At 52.8% G+C, this 22,288-nt stretch overlaps 1 protein-coding gene across 1 annotated transcript in view; it reads right to left on the bottom strand.

Annotated features, from left to right (window-relative positions):
- Positions 1–5,197: 5,197 nt before the first annotated feature.
- The window catches only part of SLC7A5 (solute carrier family 7 member 5), a 35,386-nt gene continuing 18,295 nt past the window's right edge, over positions 5,198–22,288 (bottom strand). Inside the window, exons 4-11 of the mRNA XM_085071389.1 lie at positions 17,763–17,868; positions 17,354–17,398; positions 15,880–16,003; positions 14,680–14,783; positions 14,009–14,105; positions 13,413–13,562; positions 12,427–12,604; positions 5,198–10,818 (exon numbers count right to left, since the gene is read on the bottom strand). Coding sequence (XP_084927515.1) covers positions 10,763–10,818; positions 12,427–12,604; positions 13,413–13,562; positions 14,009–14,105; positions 14,680–14,783; positions 15,880–16,003; positions 17,354–17,398; positions 17,763–17,868 — 860 coding nt within the window. The 3' untranslated portion in view covers positions 5,198–10,762. The remainder of the gene's footprint in view (positions 10,819–12,426; positions 12,605–13,412; positions 13,563–14,008; positions 14,106–14,679; positions 14,784–15,879; positions 16,004–17,353; positions 17,399–17,762; positions 17,869–22,288) is intronic.

The raw sequence follows: 22,288 nt of genomic DNA, 5'->3' as shown, positions 1-22,288 counted from the left end.
TTTGTGGGTTTATCTTGTTTGCCTTGGGTACAGGAGCTTCTCTCAGATTTGGTTTAATGGATAAGGGAGACAAGACCTGTTTAACCTTTGCTCAGCAGTGATAGCACCTGCTCAGAAATTCCATGGGGTACTAGGAAAAAAGGCTAATTTTGCTTCAGTTTCGATTAATTTCAATTAAATGTGGAAGGTAAGGAGAGAATGGTTTGAGGCTTGCAGGATTTCTAACTGCAATACCAGGCTTTTGGTTCTTCAGGAAAATATTAGAGATACATGAAGAAAACAAACACAAACAAGGGACAAAAGGATTTTTCCATCCCCAAATGTTCCTCCTCAAGAAAAAATTGCGACCAGCAATAGTAATTTTTGATCATTCAGAGGTCTGACACACGCTGGGATTATTGTGGCTTTAAATGACTTTCTCCTGGGAGTTGGGATTTTTTATTTTGAAGCCATTATTTGCTCTACCTGTGGCAGGATTCCCCAGTTAACAGCCCAGACCTTGCCATGCAGCTGCTTTCCCAGGATCCTGCTCTCCCCTGGGGATGGGCTGTCCAGAGCCAAGGCTGATTCCTGCAGTAATTGCACAACCTGAGCCATCATGTGAGAGTTAAACTCTTTACATTGTGGGAAGCCAGTGCCTCTTTGAAAAGCCTATTTCATGCAACTTTGTCAATGTGGATTATGATTTTTTTTTTCTCCCCCTAATGCAGACCCAGCGCTGGCTCAGGGATAAATCCCATTTAACAGGAGCAAGGCTGTGGACAGACAGACAGACAGACAGACAGCAACCACCAGCATTCCCAACCTCACCAGGAATATCATTCAAAGATCCAGCTGCCTCCAAACATGCAGGAAAAGGTGGCAATACCCAGCATGACAGGCAGGTTCTGGTCACCAGAGCACAATCCCTTTGTGCTCCTGCTCTTTCCCTTGATCCAGCAGTGCCCACAGCCCAGGCAGCTCCCAGTGCCTGGCAGAGGGGATGGCCAGGCTCTCCTGGATGTCTGCAGTCCAAGCCCTGGGGGTTCCCTTGGCTGCAGCACCACTGCCCAGCTGCTGCTGGACAACCCCAAAGCCTCCAGCTGGATCTTCCCAGACACATTCCATGGCCTGCTGGTTTCACATCCACGAGCAGTTGCCCTGCTGGATGCCAGGACCAGCAGCACTCTGGTGTCAGGTCCTTGCAGGCCCCAGTGTGTCTGGAATATTCTCCATCCCACAGAGCCTGGAGAGGCTGAAATCCCTGCAGCTGAGCAGGAGCTGCACCCTCACCCTGCTGCTGGCCCAGCCCCACAGCCCCTGCAGACACTGGGGTTGGTTGGACCTGAGCTGCTGCCTCTGTGCTCCCAGCTCCAACGTGCAGCAGCAGCTCACTGCACCACAAAGCTCCCGAATTGCTGAGGTGCCCAGCCCTGATTGCTGAGCTCCGGGGAGCCCGAGGGACAGCTCTCCACCCTTGCAGCTCCCCGTGGTTACACAAGTCCAGGAACTGCGGGAGGAGAGAGGGAGATCCTGCTTTTCCCAGGAAAAGGGGAGCAGAAATGCCCTCACTGAAATCCAGAGCCAGGCTGCTGGAGATGTTGACCAAAGCAGCCAGGAAATTCTCCCAAGTGGAGCACACACTGTTGTTGCAACATCCCCAGGATTTGCTTCTGGCACAGCAGGCACAGGGCTCTGGGGTTTGATTCCTAGCACTCATTTTTGGGATAATTCTGGAGGCTGCAGGATTTGTCACCTGCTGTTGTCCCTGGTGGTGCTCTGAGCAGCTGGCACGGTGAGCACAGAGCACACAGAGTGGGAGTTGTCCCTGCCTGTGGAACTGGATGAGCTTCGACCTTCCAAGCCAAACCATCCCATGATTCTGGGATCCAAAGCAGGCAGGCAGCCATGGACAAATACATCCCTGGGCACTGAGGTGGCTTTGTGAGCTTTGTCAGCACTGAGCTGTCACTCAGAAGGACACAGTGACAAGAGATGGCAGCTCCTGCAGGAAAACTGGGAGAGCAGGGTAGGATCCTCGAGCTGAGCCATTCCAGTGCTCCTGCCCTGCAAAGGCAGGCAGGGAACCACTTCCAAAAGGTGTTGGACAGAACTCTTAATGCAAAAAAAAGAATTCTTTTTCCTACAGAATGTGTCATCCTGCCTGTTCCCCTTGTCTGGGCACTGTCCCTCACTCCTGCTCTGCCCTCCCAACTCCATCCTGGAGCTACCACAGCTCCTGGTGCACACATTGATTGGATTGTGCTGGAAGCACTTCCAGCTCCCCCAAATCTGGGAAGAGGAGCTCCAAGGTGTGGATTGGACAGGCCTAAGGCAACAGGGACATTTGCTGCTCCAGCAAACCTTGACTGCAAACTGGTTTTTGGGGATGGGGCACCCAGGACAGTGGCTGAAGGACACGTTAATTAAATTAGGAAAGAGGCTCAGGCAACAGGAATTGCCATTTCTTGCTTCCCTGGTCTCTGTGGAAGGATCCAAATGTGGATTCATCTTTCCCATTGTGCAGTTTGGATGAAGAGCAGGGGAATTTCCAGCACTTATTGCCCCATCTGATTGAGACAGAGCTTTCAGTCTGTTCTGGGAAGATGAGCAGGACTTTTCTCAGCTGGGGAAACTGAGGCACAGCCAGGAACAACGGTGCTTTCCATGGATTTCCAGGTCCCTGCTGCCCACACTGCTGTTTCCTGTGCATCCATTCCCAGCTGGGAGAATTGCAGTTCAAAACAGGCAGGAAATCTGCATTTCCAGGAATCATGCAGGGGGAAAAAACTTTGTTGGGATCTGTAAAAAATCCCTGTTACATTTCAAGGTCTGGAATTAGGGGGTTGGAGACATCCTTGTGTTAAAGGATTTTCCAAAAATCCTGTGCTGCTGAGCTCTGACACCTAAAATAAACTTCCAGCAAAATCAGCTGGAGAGACACCTTTATTTCATGGCTTTTCAGGTTAAATACCAACAACTCCTTTAAAAACTGGTAAAAAAACCAAACCTTCCAGGCAGAACTTCCATTGCCTCAATATTCAGGGAGTAATTTTGTTGCTGGGTGTTCTTTAGCTGCAAGGGAATTGTCAACATCAATTCTCCTTTTCTCCAATTTTCCTCATACCTGGAGCTCGTTTTCACTGGATTAATTCATTTCCCTCCGAGCATCCCTTGATTAGTTCCAGCCACAATTCCTTGTCAGCTCCTCACTCTGATTTATCTGTGCACCCTTGGAGCTTTCTGTGTCACACCCAACCCTGCAGTGGCTTCTTCCCAACCCAAACACATTTAGTGCCTTTCATCTTCCTCACTAATCTTCAAAGCAACACCACTTTTATGGCTTTTGCAATCGCCTCCAGTCCTGGGACATTCCCACCTGCTGCTCCAAGGGCTCACCCTGCCTTGGTGGCATTCCTTGGGCTGCTCTCCCATGCAGGAGCTCTTGGATTTGGGGAGAAAAACATCCTGGCTTTGCTCGGAGGGTGGGAAAATGTCAGCCTTGCTGCCTGGGTGTTTTCCAGAGGGATGTGGTCTGCCCTCTCCCATCACCTCCAGCCTCCAGCAGCCGCAGGAGCAGAGCTGGGATGTGTCTAGACAGTGCTGGGTGCACATGTGGCTCCCATTCCAGGAGTCCTTCCCAGGAAAAGCCCAGCAGGAGGCTCCCTCTGCCCTGGATGAGTTGATGTCCATTTTCCAGAGGGGAATTTGCCCAGGGAAGCTGTGGCTGCTCCATCCCTGAAAGTGCTCAAAGCCAGGCTTGGGGCAACCTGGGGGAGTTGGAATGAGATGAGCTTTGAGGTCATTTCCAACCCAAGGCATTCCATGATGGTTCTCTGAGGGCACAGTGGCACCAAGGAAAGGTCACCTGGAAAGGTCACCAAGGAAAGGCACAAGGAAAGAGCCAAAGGGCTCTGTCTGCAGCAGCCAACAATGGTGATCTCCAGGGAATGCATGGAACAGGAGGTGTGATCCCTTCCCAGGTTTTCCCTGGACTCACAGAGCGTTCCTCGAGGCTCCCGCAGTCAATAACAAACCCTTTCATCTGAGCTGTTTGAACTTGAATGCACAAAGCCCAGTGCTCTGAGCACATGATGAGCCCCAGCACTGCAGGCACTTCCTGCCTTTGTTGGGAGGGGTCACTGCCCGGCTGGGGACAGCAGCAGGGAGCAGCAGAGCACACATCCAGTGGGATTGCACTCCATGGGTCTCTCCTCCAGCCTTTGCCACCCTGTCTGCCTCCTTTCCCGAGTGCTGAGTGGCCTGAAGATGATCCCAGGGCAAGCTCAGCAGAGCACCTCCCTCCATCATTAACTACTTCTAGCACCGTTCCCTCTCTCCCCAGCAATAATTCCCTTTTCCAAACCCCCCGGGGAGCTCAGTGAGTCCCAAACCTGCTGAAAACCCAAGATCAATACTGGCAGCCTGCTGGGGGTGACCTCCCTGTAGGAGAGCTCTGTGACCCCCAGGATTTCCTCTCCATCTCTCTGCTCCCTTCATCCTCCACTCCAACCTCCTGGAAGTCCTCTGGGGTGTTCCTGGGGCATCCCAGCCCTGCTCCTCCATGTCCCCCTGCCAGTGTCCCCATGCATTGTCCTTGGGAGGTTTTCTATTTATTTATATTGAATTTGCCAGTTCATTCTTTGCCCTGGTTTCCTTCTTTGGCCACAGCTGTCACTTTTGGAGTGATCTCTCTGGAGTCACAGGTTATCCCACTGCTCAGCCACGCTGGCTTGGGGAGATGTTTTTCTTAGATTACTGCAATTCCTTCACTAAGAGCCTCTAATATGAGTCTGGGAGATCCTCCAGGAGAGCCTCCCCACTGCACTCAGCAGCCCTCTAACTGCATTCCCATTTCTCCACCTCCAGCTTCCTCCTTTTCTAAAGAAATATTTCCAGTGAAATGCTGCTGTGGTTTGGGTTGGGTTTAGGGGGATGTTGGGCTTGAGCAGATTCTCTCTTCCAGTGTTACTTCCCAAATAATGCTCAGGAATAAACCATGAATTGCCTTTTCCCTGTGAATTCCCTCCTTGTCCAAGCCTCAGGAAAATGAACTAGGATTTAAAAAAGGAAGATGGAGGCATGGATGCTGGCATTGCTCCCAAATCCAGCTGCAAGAGGGATATTTGGGAACTCAGGGCTCAGGTGCTGATGGATGTGAGATCATCGTGGAAAAGAAAGAAGAATTTTGGAGGCAAAGACCAGCAACAGCAGAGAGTGTTGTAATTCAGCTTTCTTTGTTAAAAAAACAAAACAAAACAACCCAAAAACATAGGACAACCCAAACATTGAACAGATTTGTTAAACCACAGACATAAAAGAATCGAGAAATACTACCAAAAAAAAAAAAATAAAATACATTGCAAGAGACATCTTGTTGTCCAAGGCCATTGGATTCAGGAGCTATTGGCTGCCCAACCCTCACCTGTGGAATTGCTGTGCTGCCAGAACACAAATACTGGGAATACACAGCTGACTGGAGAAGAATTAAGACTAAAAGATATTTACCCCTTTCAAATAAATAGAGTGTCATCTACAGCAATATTTAAATTAGTAAAATAGGTGTTTTTTTAAAGCAACCAAATGGAACACAATTGTAAATCAGGTCTAGGTTTTCTTGCGTGTGTTAAGAGCTTTTTTTTCCTGTGTGTTTAAAAAAAACAACAAACCAACAAAAATACAAAGCAAAGTGTCTCAGAAAAGTCAGATTCTTCACCAGGAGTGAAGGTCACCCTCCCTTTGTTCCGAGGGTCACAGTGAGGTCTGGGAACCACCCAAAATCCTCCCTCTCCTAGGATTTTGGTGGGACATGGACCTCCCCCTGTCCCCTGAACAAATAAGGAATTTCTTCCCTGTGTTTGACATCAATCCCAGTGCAGGCAGAGCTTGGCACATCCCACAGGCTGGGATTGGGATTGGGATGTGGGAGATTCCTGCACCGGGCTGGATGGCAGCCTTGGGAAGAATTCAGGTGTAGCTATAAAGTCTCTCTTAGGCAGTTTAGAAATTAATTCAGTGTTTAAAAAAATACTTTTCTTTTTTACTCATTACCACTTCAACAGCTGGAGGAAGCAACAGCCCTTCTCAGGCAAGGAACTGGGAGGGGGGAAAAGCATAAAATAATCCTCTGGATATCAGAATTTTAGGGCTCACCGACCCCGAGCCACATTTCCTAGCACTGGGAGCTCCCAGTTCCACCAGCAGCATTCCCCACCACATTCCCAACCCAGCTCCAGCTCCAGCTGGGGAGAACTCAATCCCTGGGTGTAACTCCTGAAGGAACCACCGGGATTGAGGAGCCCCTGGAGCTCCTCTCAGCAGCCAGCTCTCCCGGGATGGCCTGGCAGGGATGAGGGAGCAAACTCCCATCCCTGCAGGGATCTCCCTGCTTGGCAGCCCAGCTCATCCCAGAGCCAGGGATGCTCCCGGGGCAGCACAAGGCTGGGATTCAATCCCTCGGGCTGCCCTTTCCCAAGCTCCAGGAGCTGCTTTGCTCCAACGGCATCGCCCTCTCCTTTCATGTGCTGAGCACTGGCGTTGCACAATGGACGCTGGAAAAGCTGGAATCCCACGGGAATGGCCCCAGGCAGCCGCAGTGTTGTGCAACGACAACATTTGGCAGTTTCCTTAGGGATTTTTCTTGTTAAATTTTGTTTTTTGCTAGAGCCCGAGAGCGCCGTGGCCTCGGCTGAAGGCACAGGTACCTTCCCAGACTGAGTGGAAACATTCCCTGGGATTGCCTGCAGAATCTGCCACTGGGGACATCTCTCCATGGCTGGGAATTCCATTCTCCATGGAGTTCTCAGCTCCAGGGGAGAGCTCTGCTGCAACCCCACTGCCCTTGCCCAGCCCCACCACCGAGCAGCCCTGGGAGGAACCCAATTCATCCCCCTGCCTGAGCCACCCACTGGGAGAGGACCTGGAGAACAACAAAGCCACTTCCCAGGAGCTTCAGTCCAGCTGAAGGGCCTTTAAAGTTTGTTCAAGTGTGCCAGAGTCCCTTTGAACTCGGTGGCCACCGAGGGGGCCTTTCCAAACAAAAGCCTGTTTACCAGAACACGGTGTCTGGGATGGAAAACACTGCAAATTCTGCAGGAAGTTCAAAAAAAAAAAAAAAAAAAAGAAGAAATCATTAAAAATCCACCAGGATGACATAAATGCCCCTGATTTCTGCAGGGCTGAGCAGGGCTGGTTCCTCTCCCAGCTGGAGGAAGGGTTCTCACAGAAGGAGGAACCCAAGGGGTACAGAAATGCCTGGCCAGCAGCTCCTGCTCTGTTTAGCAATCCCTGCAGGATGCAATTCTGTGAACACCCCAAAAAGTGCCTGCCTGGGAGCCTGAGCTGCAAAACAACTGAGGAGGAGCAGCAATGGAGAGCTGGGGTCAGCCTGAGGAGCTCAGGGTGGCTGAGGCACAACCACTGCACTGCTGGGCTCTGTGACCTCCAAGGGCTTTTCCACCTCAATTCCATGGACACAACACCTTGCAGGAGCTGCCATAGGCAAGAGATTCCCATGGAACCTCCTTTAGGTCGCTGTGGCTGCAGAGTTCATCTCCCAGTGGGTGCAGGAGCTGTGATCACCACGAGCTCCAAAGGGCACAGCTGAGAAACTACAGGAAAAATCCCACATGCAGTGCTGGGAATGGTGGGAAACCTTCTGTGGATTCTCTGTCACTCCCCCTGTACTCCCTAACACTTCTCATTCCATGATGGAGGAAAACAGCAGCAAGGAGGACTTTTTCAGGGATGTTCTCCTGTTTTCCACACCAAAATCCATTGGAACAGGGCAAGCCAAGTTGCTGGTCCAAGGGAAAAGCTCTTCCACTGGACAGCAGAGTGCTGGCAGCCATTTCCCTGACTGCAGGAACTACTTTTTGTCTTTGCTTTATCAAATGAAATTCAGTTTTACCTACTCCCCATTGCCTCCCAAACCTCCAGGAAAAACCAACCCAACTCTTCCAGCCATGTCACCAAGCTCTGGTGGAGAGCAGCCATGGGGGGCAACGACTCCAGCATGAAAGAAATCAGGTTTTTGGAAGATAAACTTGGAGATGTGAGCTGTGGCTGACCAAATGCAGCGTTTTTATGGCTCTCTGCTGGTACCTGGTTCAGTTTCTTCCTAAACCTCTATTGCCAAGGAGATGCTGACAAGATCCCCATGAACATGGGATCAGTGCCAGAGCCTCAGGTTAGTACATGACAAAGATCTTCAGCAGCAAGTGAAAAACCATGAAAATCCACACAAAGCAAAGCAAGCGAGTTAAGGATTGAATTAAAATCCACTATTTAATAAAAAAAAAATATTTTTTAGTGTGACAGCTCCTCTTTAAAATCAATGTGAAAGGGTCACCAGGAGGACACTGTGTGGTGATGATCATCACCTGGTGATGACCAAACCAACTTTTGGGAGCTCTGGCCCCAATCCTGAGCTCTCTGGAGAGCCCTTGGTGCCAGCTGACTTTGGGGTGAGGTGGCTGAGAGCCCAACGTCTCTGCTTTGCATCCCAAGCCATCCTGCTGGTGGGAACTGTCACACAGAGCCCTCATGCTGAACCCAGCTCCTGCAGGAGCTGCCTGAGAGCTCACAGTCACAAACCTGTGGCAGGTGATAGCCTGAGGTCCCCTTTCCATGGAACAGCTCCAGCAGGAGCAGGGCTTTCCCATTTCTGCTCAAAACCATCTCAGCCTGCAGCTGGAAGAAGCCAAAAACTGAATTTGGGGTTTGAAATTCGTGACCTTATTTACGCCAAAGCCTCTCCACAGGCATTGATCTGAGATGCTCCAGCTCATTGCACTGAGTCCCTGAACAGCCAGGCACTGGCCAAAAACTCTGGGGTCTGTCCTGTGGGTATTCCCAAACCAGCTGCAAGTCCCTGTGGATTAACTCAGCTCCTGCTTTGGGAATTTCTGAATTTTGAATCTCCACACTGTCACCGAGCTGGATTGGGAATGTCCACCCAGCTGCCATGGGATGAAGAGCTGATTGTCTCCCCTGTTCCTGCCCTGGAGCAGGACACGGGGCTGGCAGTGCAGAGCATGGAGCTGCCCCTGTCCCAAAATACCCTGCAGTGCTGAGGAGCTTCCCAGGACAAAGCCTGAGCCACCACCATGGTGTCCTTAATGCCCCTTGATCCCAAAGAACTCCACACCACGAGGAGAATCCAGCAGGAAGCAGGAGCTCCCGGAGCATCCCAGCTTCCCAACGGCCAAGTTCACAAAAAAAAAGGGAAATAGTTCACCAAGCCACCTGCACAAAGCACGAGCACAAAGATCTGCAACAGAGACAGCAAAGCAGCTCCAGTGGGGACAAGATGCTTCGGAATTCCAAGTGGTATCAGAGAGCAGAGGCACAATGAGCAAACGGGGCAAGAACTGCAGCTTTCCAAAGGGTGACACTTTGGACCAAAGAGAGCAACGTGTCCCTGAGGGGACAGTGCTGACTACTGGGGAACTACAGGAGTTCTGGGGGTGCCTGGGGATAGGATGGCACCAACCACGACAGCAAACTGGGATTTCACATGTGGGTTGTGCTCAAGGATCGCTCCTGGAACGGGAGGGTGGTGCTGGGGGATCTCATCAGGCCAGAGCTGGTGCATGAAGGAGGATCAGGGCCTGAGCCCTGCTCCTTGGAGCAAAACACTTTTGGTGCCCAGAGAAGCTGTGATGCCCCTGGGAGTGTCCAAGGCCAGGCTGGACAGGGCTTGGAGCAGCCTGGGACAGTGGAAGGTGTCCCTGCCCAGGGTAGGGGTGGCACTGGATGAGGTTTAAGGTCCCTTCCAACCCCACCCATCCCATGTCTCCAGCAGCCTGAGGTGACAGCCAGGCTCCAGCCAGCCAGGACATCTGCCCTTCTCCACATCCCAGACCTGGCTGGTCCCATCTCTGTGGCACATTCCAGAGGAGACACAGCAGGACAGAGGGAACAGCTCCAGGGAACACATGGAGAGACCCCATGGAATGTGCCAGGGGAATCCCACCCTCTGTTCCTCTCTGGAAATGGTTTAGGGGCAAAGGTGGCTCACTGAGCAGAGCCATGAGGAGAGCCCAGTGCTACTCATCCCATGCTGCATGGAATCCTGGCACAGAAAAGCATGGAATGAGCAAGCCAAGGACTTGGCCTTCTGCTGACTGCAGGAACTGCCCCTCAGTGCTCATTCCCAGGACTTGGGATGGGCATTGTGGGGAAGAGCATCCTGGAGGATTGGCTCAGCAGCAGGAGCTGGCTTGGATCTGAGAGTGGGATCCAAACCCAGAGGGTGGCAGGGTGCTCTGGTGAGGAACACAGTGACAGTCACACCACGGCCAGGGGACAGAGCCCAGGGTGTCCAGCAGCAGTGGGGTGGGGGTTTGAGGGGATGAGCTAACACCAGCCAACCTCTGCTTCCCACCCTCCCCTGGGCCAGGCCAGGCAGCTCAGAACCCCCCAGAACAGCCCCAGCCCTCCAGGCACTCTGAACACTCCAATCAGGCCCCAGCAGACCCCAACCCCAAAGCAAGGAGCCCCCCAGAGCCAAGCACAGCCCTCACACCCACACAGCCACCGAGGGCAGGGCAGCACCCCTCTGGAATTGCTCCTCCTGGCTCCTGCTCGTACCAACACCTCCTGGCTGGGCTGTGGGCTCAGGGTGGGGCTGCAGGAGGCAGAGCAGAGCCCTGGGGCTGTGCAGTCGGCAGGAAGCAGCTCCAGTGCCTGGGGTTGGGGAGTGAGGGGTCAGATCCTTGGGTCATCTCAGAATCGCGAGCGTTGTGCGTTTCCTCGAGCTCAGTGTCCCTGCTTGTCCCGCCTAGGATTCCTGAGGAACCACTTCCATCAGCTTCTGGCACAGGACTGTGGTGGAGACTGGGGAGAGAGCAAAGGAGAGGTCAGGGATGGCAGCCAGCAGCAATCTGGGTTTGTGAGGGGAGGGCTGAGCTCTCTGCCTCCCCACTCTGAGCTCAAGTACAATGTAAGGCTTGGAATACTCCATGGATACTCCCTACTCCATCCCCAGAACTCAAACCTCCCCCTGGCAGCTCTGCTCCTGCAGCAAGGTCTCTGCACTGCTGCAGGCCTGCTGCACACAGCTGCTCCTTGCTGGTGACACAGGATTTGGGATGCTCTGAGGGTGAGCAGCCAAATCTGAGTCAGGAATGGCATGGAAAATCCAAGGTGAAGCTTCTCCTTCCAATTTTGAAAGCCCACAGGCTCTTGTGAAGGACAAAGTCACCCAAATTCCCTGTCCTGCACACAGGACAGCCCAGCCCAGCCCAGGGATCATTCCAGGTGCAGATTTCCCAGGAAAAGGTGCTAAACTGAAGTAGTTTTATTTTCCCACCCATCCCAACACTCCTCTGCTCACTGCTGCTCCACTCTGGTTGGAGATCATTGAATATTCCTGCCTGGCAAATCTAATTCTAAACACAACCAAGTGAGACTCAGATGAGTTGGAGGTGATTGAATTATCTTCAATATATCAATAAATCCCATTGAAAGTTCCTATGTTTCTCTCTGGGCATTTGCAGGATTATCATTGTGTGTTCCCAGAATATTTTCAATATTCTCCTTACAATCCTTCAGAGGAGAAAAACAATGAATATGGTAATTTACCACCCAGGCATTGCAAAAATGGCTTTTCCAGGAACTGAGCCTAACACTCAGGATAAAAAAGTGAGTGTGGGGGAGAGAGAGAGAGAGACAGGGGGAAGAGGAGAATAGTGAGTGCTGAGTGCTGCTGAAAGCCTTTTTCTCCCTCATAAAACACCCAGCCAAGGCTGGGCACTGCTCCTCCTCTGCTTTTCTAGGTCAGCCCTTGCAGGAGAGCTGGGAAGCAGCTGCTGGAGTTCAGCTCCTTGGACACCATGGATTGACCTGCTGGGTTCAGTTGAGGCAGAGCTCCCCGTGCCAAGCACAGCCTCTCCATCCCTCCCAACACACCCTGCCCTTGTGGCACTGTTGGGACACCTTAGACACCTTAAAAATAAAAATAAGCCTCCTGAGAGAACACAGCCAGGGCACTTCCCTCTCCCACTGCTCTGCTGCCACAGGGATATGCCAAAGAAAGTTCTGCCTGGATTCCAAATGTTAGCATGGCTAAGCCATGGATTGGGAATAATTGTGGATTTTCAGCAGTCAAACTGAGGCCAACTGTGCTCAATTCTGCCTTTTCCCTTCCTACACCACTGGAAGGGATTCTCTGCTGAGCAAAGGCTTGGCTCTGGGTTTTTCCAGGAGCAGGAGCAGGGAATTCTGCTCTATTAAAAACCCTGAAAACACAGTATTGATCCCCAACTTTGCCATGACTGCAAATCAGACTGCATTTTGGGTGCTTGGCAGACACAGCAACCATCAGGAGAAACTTGATAGCCTGAAAGAAGAATGGATCAGAGGCAGGAGTTTGGGAGTTCCTCCACAGCACTGGGGAGCTTTTTGGGAGCCAAAGCTGCTCCTCGCTGGAGATAAGATACTCACAGATGCCTTGGAGAACCCACTTGGGCTTGTTTTGCCACCAGACCCCGAAGAAGTAGATGGGGATGCCGCTGAGGATGATGGCAAAGCCGATGCCACATTCCTTGGGTGTCATCCAGAAGGAAACAGCGATGAGGAACAGGCAGGCCAGGATGAAGAAGATGGGCAGGCAGATGTTCACCTGAGCAGGGAGCAAGGCACAGGTGAGGAGGTGTGGCAGGGGAGGCTTTCCAGGGAAGTTTCTCCAGCTTGGGGAGGGAGGGAATTATTGTCCCGCCATGGCCAAGAGCCTTTCTCAGCACCTTTCTGGAGCTCAGCTCCATAATTCCATAATTCCTTATCCAAATCATCTGCACCACCAGAGGCACGGCACAAACTGGGGTTGATTGGTCAGCTGCACCCACCAGAGCAGCCCAGCTTTGAGAAGAAAACCCCAAAACCTAAGGGAACACCCCAAGATTCCCTCTGGGAAGGTGCCAGGCCCATGGATTTGTTTCCCTGGGGGTGCTGCTGCCTGGCAGGGACCCGAGTGTGCTGTGGGATGAGGGAAGAGCAGCCTTTGGGGAGAGGCTGCAGGGCCTGACAGGATCTTGGCTTCCCCCCAGCTGGGCCACGGGGCTGCCAAGCTGGCCAAGGACAGCAGGGACAGAGCTTGGCAAGGGGCTGGGGCTTTAGCAGAAAACTATTTTGGGGGAATTCCACGCTGGGACAGAGTGCTATACTGAGAGGGATTTGTCCTGGGGAGGATGTTCCTCGTGGAGAGGAGTCATCCCACCACAGCACCCTGTCCTGTCACCCAGAGCTCCCTCACCCAGCTGTCCCCAGGGCAGCTCTTTGTTCTCCTGCACGGGTTCAGCAGCAAGGACAACCTCCTTGAGCTCCAACACAACATTTCCCTGCAATCCCAGCCCTTTTCCATGCAGGACCAGCAGCTGGGCCTCCCTGGTGCTGGGAGGGGACAGGGCAGGGTCCCCTGGCAGTGTCCTCACCTTGATGGGTCTCTCCAGCTCTGGTTTCTTGTAGCGCAGCCACATCATGCCGATGATGGCCAGAGCCACACACAGCCAGTTGAAGAAGCTGAAGAAGTTGATGACTGAGAAGATGTTGTTGGAGAAGGCATAGAGCAGGGTCATGACACACTGGATGCAGGGAAAAGGCCATTAGGAAAGGGAGCAGGCAAATCCACCTGTGCTACAGCACTAAACAGGGGCATTTTAGAGCTACTGCCAGCAAAGGGATCACACTGATTGGTTTTTTACTTATTTAAGCTATTTTCAGTTGGTGCCTGGAACCATTTCATAGGTTCATGGAATGGTTTGGGTTGGAAAGACCTTAAAGCTTGAAGGACCTCTAGTTCCAACCTCCTGCCACAGGCAGGGACACCTTCCACTGTCCCAGGGTGCTCCAAGCCCCATCCAGGCTGGCCTTGGACACTGCCAGGGATGCAGGGGCAGCATCAAGACAGAATGAGGATATGATGGGAAGGGTCTATCTGCTGTAGGCACATGCAGGAATGGCTGAGGCTCCCACCATCCCCATGGGATCCCAGCCCTGCTCCAGCCCTCCCCCCATCCCAGGGCTTTACCGTGAACACGAGGGAGGGGACAGGGGTGAGGAGCCGGGGGTGGATCATGGACAGGATGGAAGGCAGGTGTCCTTCTCGGGATCCCACGAAGAACAGCCTGGCAGGGACACAGCAGGGACACAGTCACAGCCCTGCAGGGCTTGGTGCTCAGCACAGAGCCAGTGGGGCCAGCCTGAGCAGCAGCAGTGCCTGACTTCCCAGGGAGCTGGAGATGGCCAAGGGATGCAGGAGGATGGATTCATACCCTGCTCTCCAGGGACAGCAGTGAAGTGACTTTCCTCAGCCAGCCCAGGGATGTGTCAGAGCTGAACCATCTCAGTCCTGCCCAGCCTTTCTCCCCTTCCTGAGGGATTCTCATCCCTGAAGTTTCCCAACTTTCTGCTTCTCATTAAAGCCACTTTCTCATCATCCCCAAGCCCTGAGCCTGTGTCTGGTTCTGCTTTATTGACCTCACCAGGACTCTGCCTGAGGAACAGAAGATTTGAACCACTGAAAGGTTGCCTTTGATCTGGTTTTGAAGTCTGACTTTGTCTTCCTGCTTTCCCCACATGGCCTCCAGGCCCTTCAGACTTTGTGTCTGCCCACAGCCACTCTCTGGAGGAGAACTCCAAAGGAAAAGGAACTGAGCACAGCTTGTAAACAAAAGCCACAGCATTGAGCAAGGAACCTACCGGGAAGAAGTGAAGAGAGATCCATTGACAGACCCAAAGCACGACAGCCCAACGAAGACAGGGATGATCCAGGACATGACTCCCAGGTGGTAATTCCCAAAATCCTACACGGGGGACAACAAGGCACATTTCAAACCCAGACAGTCCCAAAGAGCTCAGAGCTTCCCACAAAGCATAGTTGGAGAAATCCCAACAAACGACAGAGCTCAGTGCTGAAGCTGTGACGGAGTTTCCCATATCCCCATGTGCTGCTCCTCTCTCCTGAGAAAGCAGATCGTGGAATTGCTGAACCACAGCAGCAGCCAGCCTTTCCCTCGGGGCCAGGACACAACATCCATCCCAACAGCTATCACCGAGCTCAAGACCAAACGGAAACTGTGAGGAAACTCAGACAGCAGCTGCTGCCAAGTGCTGAGTCAGGAGCTGGGACACAGCCCTGGGGACACAGCCCTGGGGACACGCAGCGACCTGGCCTTGCAGATTTTTGTCGCAGGCTGATCCTGGGCTGCTCCACTGCAGCTTTGCACCAACAACAGGGGATTGATTTCCAGCCTCTGCTGTTCCAGGCCAGGCTGGACAGGGCTTGGAGCAGCCTGGCATGGTGGGATGGGATGAGCTTTCAGGTCCCTTCCCACCCAGAGCGTTCCAGATTCCCTGCAGCACAGGCTGTGGGCTGAGCAGGGCTTCAGTCCCAACCCAAAGGATGGAGTGGTGTCACCTGGAGTGGTGTCACCTGAGGGGCTCAGCTCAGCTCATCCTGGGCATGAGGAGTCCCCCTGAACAATCCTGCTCAGGTTCAGTCTGCTCCCTTCTGAAGCCATCAGGGCTCCTGACCTCACTGCCATTTTGATTAATGCAAGCATTATTTTTCTCTCTTAATTAAAACAAAGAAGACACGGAGAGAGAACAATCCAGTTCAGTGTGGACAGAATGACCTTTCCCCATAAATATCAAGCTCTGGGAAGTCACAAGGGCAGCAGCAACCTTCCCTAGCTCAGAAAGAAGAGCAGCACTGAGTGCCCACCCAGCCTCCCCGTGCCTGGGATGAATTCCCCTCGGGATCACACTGTTCCTCCCTGCTCCCGTCACAGCTGCTCTTTATCTCCTGCTGTGAAGAACGAAGCAGGAGATGTGTGCAGTGATTCCAAGGCTGATTCCACCTGCCCTGGGCGAGTCCCGTGGGAGCAGCAGGGATCTTACCACAGCCACAGCCTCGGACGTCAGCATCTGCTCGGTGCTCAGCGTGGTGAAGTAAGCCAGGTTGGTCAGCACATACACCAGAGTGACCACAGGCAGAGAGATGATGATAGCCAGAGGCAGGTTTCTAGGAAAAAAACATCCATTGTCCTGGAGCAGCTGGGAGGAGGGAGCTGCTGATGGCAAGGATTGCTGCCCTCCTAAGCTTTATGAGAGCGGCTGTGTGCTTTGGCTCCTCTCCTCTGCCCCAGGCACACACTGCTCCCACGGCAGAGGGGATATCCACGTGGGAACAGGCTGCCCAAGGAGAGCTGAAGTCACCATCCCTCAGAAAACACCTGAGGACGTGGTTAGTGGTGGTGGTTGATGGTCTGAAAGGTCTTTTCCAACCTGAAGGACTCAGTGATTCCCTGAACAGCCAGGAGGCTGCAGGTGGAGAGGGAAGGATGATGGCAGAAGGGATTTTTTGCACAGAGAGGCTCCATGCAGGAGCAGGACTCCAAGCTCACTGCAAAGGCAATAATTAAAATCACCCAGTGGCATCAGCAATGGGATTCTCTCTGGGCAAAGGAGTGTGGGGGGATTCCTGTGGGAGATGGGAATCTCAGGGATGCACAGGGCAGTTTTTAGGCTCTACCTAAACTCAGCCATCTGAGCCGAGGAAACTCAACAAAAAGGAATTCAGGCCCAGCCTGAGTGGGTCTGTGCACAGCCTGTGGTGCTGCAAATTTGCCTTTCCCAACAGTTTAACTTCATTTGTGGGCAGAAAGTGAAAAAGGAAACCCTGCTTGGTGCCGCTCTAATTGGTCCAGTGGAGCTCCAAGCTGCAGGAGCAGAGTCAAATACCACAGCTGCATCCAGCAGACATGGAAATAATTGGAAAATGCAGCCCCCCTTGTGCTGTTTCTCTGGAATGGGGTGGATCCAGCCCAGTGCTTCCCAGCAGGCACCAAGCACCCCCAGGGTCAGCCAGGACAGCCTCTTGCACAAGTGCCCCCCAGGCTCAGCCCACAGCAGCTCCCAGGAGCAGCAGGGATTTCTCAGCTCTGTCCTGCTCTGCTGGAGCCCCCAAATGACCCCGAGAGGCACGGGCAGAGCAGGAAGCAGCTCTTGCTCAACAGGATGGGAAGAGCACGGGACAGAGGCATGGAGAGCAACACAAACAGAGGCAGAGCAGCACAAATGCTCCGTGGGAGTTGAAGCGAGGCAGCAGTGAAGCCCTGAGTGCTTTTTCCTGGCCCATCACTCACAGAGGTGTCAGGCCAAGGAAGCAGAGCTTTCCCCCAGCACTGATAACACGGCCCAGGAGGGCAGGGAAAACAACAGCCCTGCTCCTGCAGGGATTGTTATTCCCTTTCCCTGATTCCAGGGAGGTAGGAGGTCATTAATCCATTTGTTTTCTACTTTCCCAGACAAAAAACCTTGGATTCCTCCTCTGTTTTTCCCCCAGGGAAGTCATCCCAGGACTCACACCTACCTGTAGGGATTGATCATCTCTTCTGTGACAAAATTCAAGTAATTCCTGTAATTTGAAAAAGGACAGGAGTTAATTCTGGTTAATCCATGGGAGGAATAAAACCCTTCAGTCTGACTCATCAGGGATTTCAAGAGGGGTACAGGGGCTGATCCTGTGGGGAAACTTAGGATGGCTGATGTCCAAAGCCAGGTGGGATAGGAGCAAACTGGGATAGGGGAAGGTGTCCCTGCCATGGGATTGGAAGATCTCAAAGGTCTCCACACCATTCCATGGTTCCATGCTGAGGATGGCTACAGGTGGGCTGTTTGCACAGTCCAAGGACTGAGAGAGGAGCCCTACAGGAGCCACAGAGTGGAACTGGAGTCAGAATTCACTCAGTGTGGAAGGGAGAGGAAAAGCTGAGCCTTACCATCCTCCATAGGCGAAGAGGCCGCTGTACAGAGCCAGCACGATGTTCCCAACGCCCACCTTGGTGCCCTCGAAGGATTTGGCAGGGCTCAGGTTCTCCACATCACCTGCAGGACACAAACCCAGCTCAGTGCCAATGGCTCTGAACCCCAAAGGCTTCCACAGAAACCTGGAGGCAAGAGCTGCTTCAGGACTAATTATCTTAATTATCATTTCAGGTTCTGCAGAGCATGGACACGTTTTCCCTCCAGCTTTACAGGGATGAATCCAGTTGGATTCATCCCCAAATGATGACCCCAAAAACTTTCTCACGCTGCCAACGTGCTGTCACCAAGGTGATGGCCCAGGGACATCCTGGGGACCTTCCTGCTGGAAGATGCTTTGCAAACAGAGATTGTCACGTTGGCCTCTCAACTCGAGGCTGCTGGCCTTCGATAAAGCCCCAGGATTTCCTGCACTTCCACCAGCCACCCAAACCCCCAGAAACCCAGGATTTCCTCCAGTCCCACCAGCCACCTGATAAAGCAGAGGCTTGTGGCAATGCCTTTGATTGAGGGAAGTCAGGTTCTGGGGGTTTGGATATCAGAAGTCACCTTCTTTAGGGCCTAATGATCCAAAGTTCCTGTTGCATATCTGCTTTTGAAAGAAAACGCCAGAAATAGAAGATTTGATTGTGCCTCTGCTCGCAGCTCTCCCCGAGCAGCCCCAGGTTTATTTATTTTGCTTTCAAATGCTCTGCAGTTGTTGTGTTCCCTGCCTTTGATGCAGGCTCTGGGACAGGGATGGCAGAGCCACAGTCCCAGCCCGGAGCCGGAGTGGGGGGAAGGTGGTGGGATGCAGAGGGGAACCCAGGGAGCCCCATGTGATTCCTCTTAGGGCACAGATCTGTCCTAATCACCCCACAGCTGCATCACAAGGCAGTCAGCAGGGCCTGCAGCTTAACCCTTCATCCCCCAGCACAGGGCACCCGGGAGGTGCTGCTGGGAAGGCACAGGGATGCTCCAGCAGCAGGAATTTTCCCTCTGGATGGCCTCTCTCCCCACCTCCTGCTGGAAACCTTCCCTCCCTAAACCTTCCCTCCCTGTGCCACTGCTGCACGGGTTGGTGACAAACACGGATGCAGCAGCCCTGGAACATCTCCCACTGCTCTTCCCAGCGCTGGCAAAGAGGGATTTTCCCAGCAGCACCATCGGTTTCCTGGAGCATCAGTCCCTCATGGGGCTGCCCTGGGTGTGGGAGAGCTCCAGCTCCATCCTCATCCTTTCCACCCTGGGCATTGCTCCCTTCTCCTTTCTCCCTCCTGTTCCTTGCTGAATCGTTATCAGGGGAGAAAGAAATTCCAGGCTGCCCAGGGAACCAGCATCCCTCTGCCTTTTCCTGGCTGCAGCCATCCCATTTGAAGGGGCATGCTGTGGGTGTGATTGCACAGTCTGGGAATCCATCCAGAGCTGGAAAGCCAGGGTGTGCAAGGCTCAGATCCTGCCCAGATCCCAATCCCAGCTGCTGTTCTCCACTGGGGTCACCTTTGCATTTCCCTTGGGATGTGCTGGATGTATCTCATGCCCTGGAGCCCTTAGGAAAATGCACCAATCCTTTTTAAAAACACATCCAAGTGCTCCAGGAGAGCCAGGAAATGAAGAGATTGATCAAAGGCTGAGGTGAAGAAGCTCAATTCCTGCCTTTCAGGCTCTGCTCAGAATCCCAGTTTAGCCCAGGTGAGTCCGAGGGCTGAGCAGGGATCACATTGCACTGCATCCCTCAGGCTCAGCTTTCCCCACTGCATTTGCTGCCCTTCCTGAATAACTACCAGTCTGCTTTCTTTCCAGATCTTTTGTTATGGGAATAAGAGACACTTTTTGTTTGCTGTGCCTGGAATTAACTACTGGAGATGGGCTGGGAGAGCAGGAGGCTCTCCAGGCATTTCCAGCACCCCTCAGGATGGCTCTTCCCAAAGGTTTCAGGCTCTCCATGCTCCCACCCTGATCCATGGATCATCACCTTCACCACCACTCTATTTCTTACCCACAGCTGGACAGCAGCTCTCCAAAAATCCTCCTTCTGTCTGTCACAGGCAAAACCCCCTCAGGCCAAATGTTCCTGTTCCTCAGGCAGCCAACACCTCACTGCCCTTCCCACCCCACCCCACCCCACCTCTGGAGAGCTGGAGCTCCCCAAAACCTCCCAGTGAGTTGTTAAACGTCTCATTCCTGTGCCCCACAGTAAAATGGATTTAGCAACATGTCAGGACACAGTTAAATACCCAGAGGAGTGCCCATGTCTCACCATACAAAAATCCTCCTCATAAAAATATTCTTCCTTGTATCTAATCTAAACCTGCCCTCCTCCAGTATAAAACCATTACCCCTCATCCCATCAACAGGGATTGAGGGGTAAAAAATCCCGGAATTGTTTAGGTTTGATCCTAATTTGGACCTTTGATCCAACCCCACCTTGTCAACCATGTGAAGGAGGAGGGAAAGGTGACTGCTGGACCATCTACAAAGCCTCCCAGACACTCCACCCTTCAAGCGTCGACAATTCCAGACTTTTGGAGGTTCAAACTGCAATTCCAGCCTCCAGGCTCTTTTGGAACTGCTGCCTTTGGATCAAACCAAGGGTTACAATCGTGCAGGTGAGGCTGCCAAGCATGGCCTCGGGGGCATCCTGAGCTCATCCCGCTGTCTCCTGCCCTGCCCTGCCCTGCCTGCACCCCGGAGAGCCCCGAGCCTGGTTTGAACCAGCTCTCCGACCGCACTCTGCTCTACAATTAACCGAATTAAGGTAACAAGCTGTGACACAAAGCCCATTTGCTGCTGCTGCAGCTGCCAAGGCTCAGCCGGGGCCCTGCTGCGGGAGGAGCCCCTCTGCTCAGAGCCTGCCTGCAAAAATGTTCCTCTGCTCCCCAGTCGTGTCTGGTCTGGTTGGAATGGCACGGCAATCTTCTCCTGCACACAGCACTGCGGGGTGATTAAAGATTGCTGACTTGCCCTGACAGTGAGGAGACTGAACACAGCCATGGGGAGAGAAGGCTCTCAGTCTGCACCTAACACCCCGGAGATGTGCTCTGGGACACATTTTTTTTCCTGGGAAAAGCAGGGGGAATTCAGGGGTTTGAGTCAGGGAAACAAGCTAGAGGCACAGGCTAGGGATAGGAGAGCATCCCTGGGGACTTGGAGCTCCTGAGAAGCTTCCCCTGTTCCACGGAAAAGCTCCTCTGCTCTCAGGGCTGGGGAGCTCTACCAGAGACATTTGTGATGAGCTCTTCTTTCTCCTTTTGACCCCAAAGCTCTGGAGCTCATCCCTCACAACTCCAACTTCCCAATTCCATTCCCAGTGCTCCCCCAGGATGCTCCTCAGGCCACACGACGTGTTGTCACCTTTCCCATCTCCTCTGCGTCCTGCTGAGCCACCAACTAAACCTTTTCCCTCCTCCTGCCAAGCAAACACCTCCTGATTTTCACACCCTCTGTGCTGGCAGAACATTTGCTGATGGGAAATGAGGCAGAGGCAGCATTGGGAGCTCTGGAGTGAGGCCTCTCCAGTCACTGCAGAGCCCCTGGATGGACAAAAACCCAAAATACATTTAGGCAATGCCATTCCCACGTTGTGCCCCTTTGATCCTGGGCATAACGAGGAAAAGACAAATCCTAAATGTGTCCCCATTACAGCAAGGTGCAGACCCTGAACAAAGCACCCAGGGGGGTCCCAGCCACTAACATAAGTTTGTTTTTCCTTTTCATGTCTGCTGCACAAGAGGTTCAATCCACATCCATAAAAACCTGTGCAGGAGCTGAAGGAACCACTGGAGAGGCTAAGGGAGGCACCCAGCTGGAATATTTGGGGAGGGCAGATATTCCTGTCTGTGCCTCCAGCACCACAGGCACCACAGATCAAAGGGGGTGGGGAAAGGTGGATTTGGAGCGCCAGGAGAAGTCCATGTGCACACAGAGCCAATGAACCACCTGTGGCACAAGGAGAGCTCCTGCTGCCACCACAGACTGGAGGGACACAGAGGCAAAGGAACAAATCCCAAAGCAGTAAGGGCTCTCCATGAAATCCATCTGCATTGCTGGGAGAGCTGCACTGGGAAAAACGAGTAACCAACAGAGCCTGCTGGGTTAGCTGCCTTAAAACCCACCCAGGGCAAGCAGGGACCCCTGAGCCCCCTGGAATTCCACCCAGGGTCCCCAAAATGAGCTCAGCTCAGGGGTGTCCAGGCAAATTCCCACCCTGAGGAGTTAGGGCAGCACAGAGCCTTCATCCCCTTGTTGTGCCCAACAGACAAACAATCCCAGGCAGCTCTGCCACCCCAATACTGTTTGAAAAAAGGGGTTTGGAGGTGATGTTGTGGCTGGAAATTCTCAGTTCTGCTGGGAGGGTTTTGAAAGTGCCAGAAGGAAGATTCAGACCTTCAGTGAGCACAGTTTGGCTCTTAAAAATGCCATTTTTAGGACTCCAGGTGCAAGACAACGTCTGGCACTGTGGGTTTGAGACATCTGGGTGCTGCTCTCATTTACCAAATCCCTT

The sequence above is a fragment of the Lichenostomus cassidix genome, chromosome 11, assembly GCF_008360975.1.
Source record: "Lichenostomus cassidix isolate B80296 chromosome 11, HeHo_3.0, whole genome shotgun sequence".
Classification (NCBI taxonomy): Eukaryota; Metazoa; Chordata; class Aves; order Passeriformes; family Meliphagidae; genus Lichenostomus; species Lichenostomus cassidix.
The sequence above is the reverse complement of the archived record's forward strand: the minus strand, read 5'-3'. Positions and strand labels throughout refer to the sequence as shown.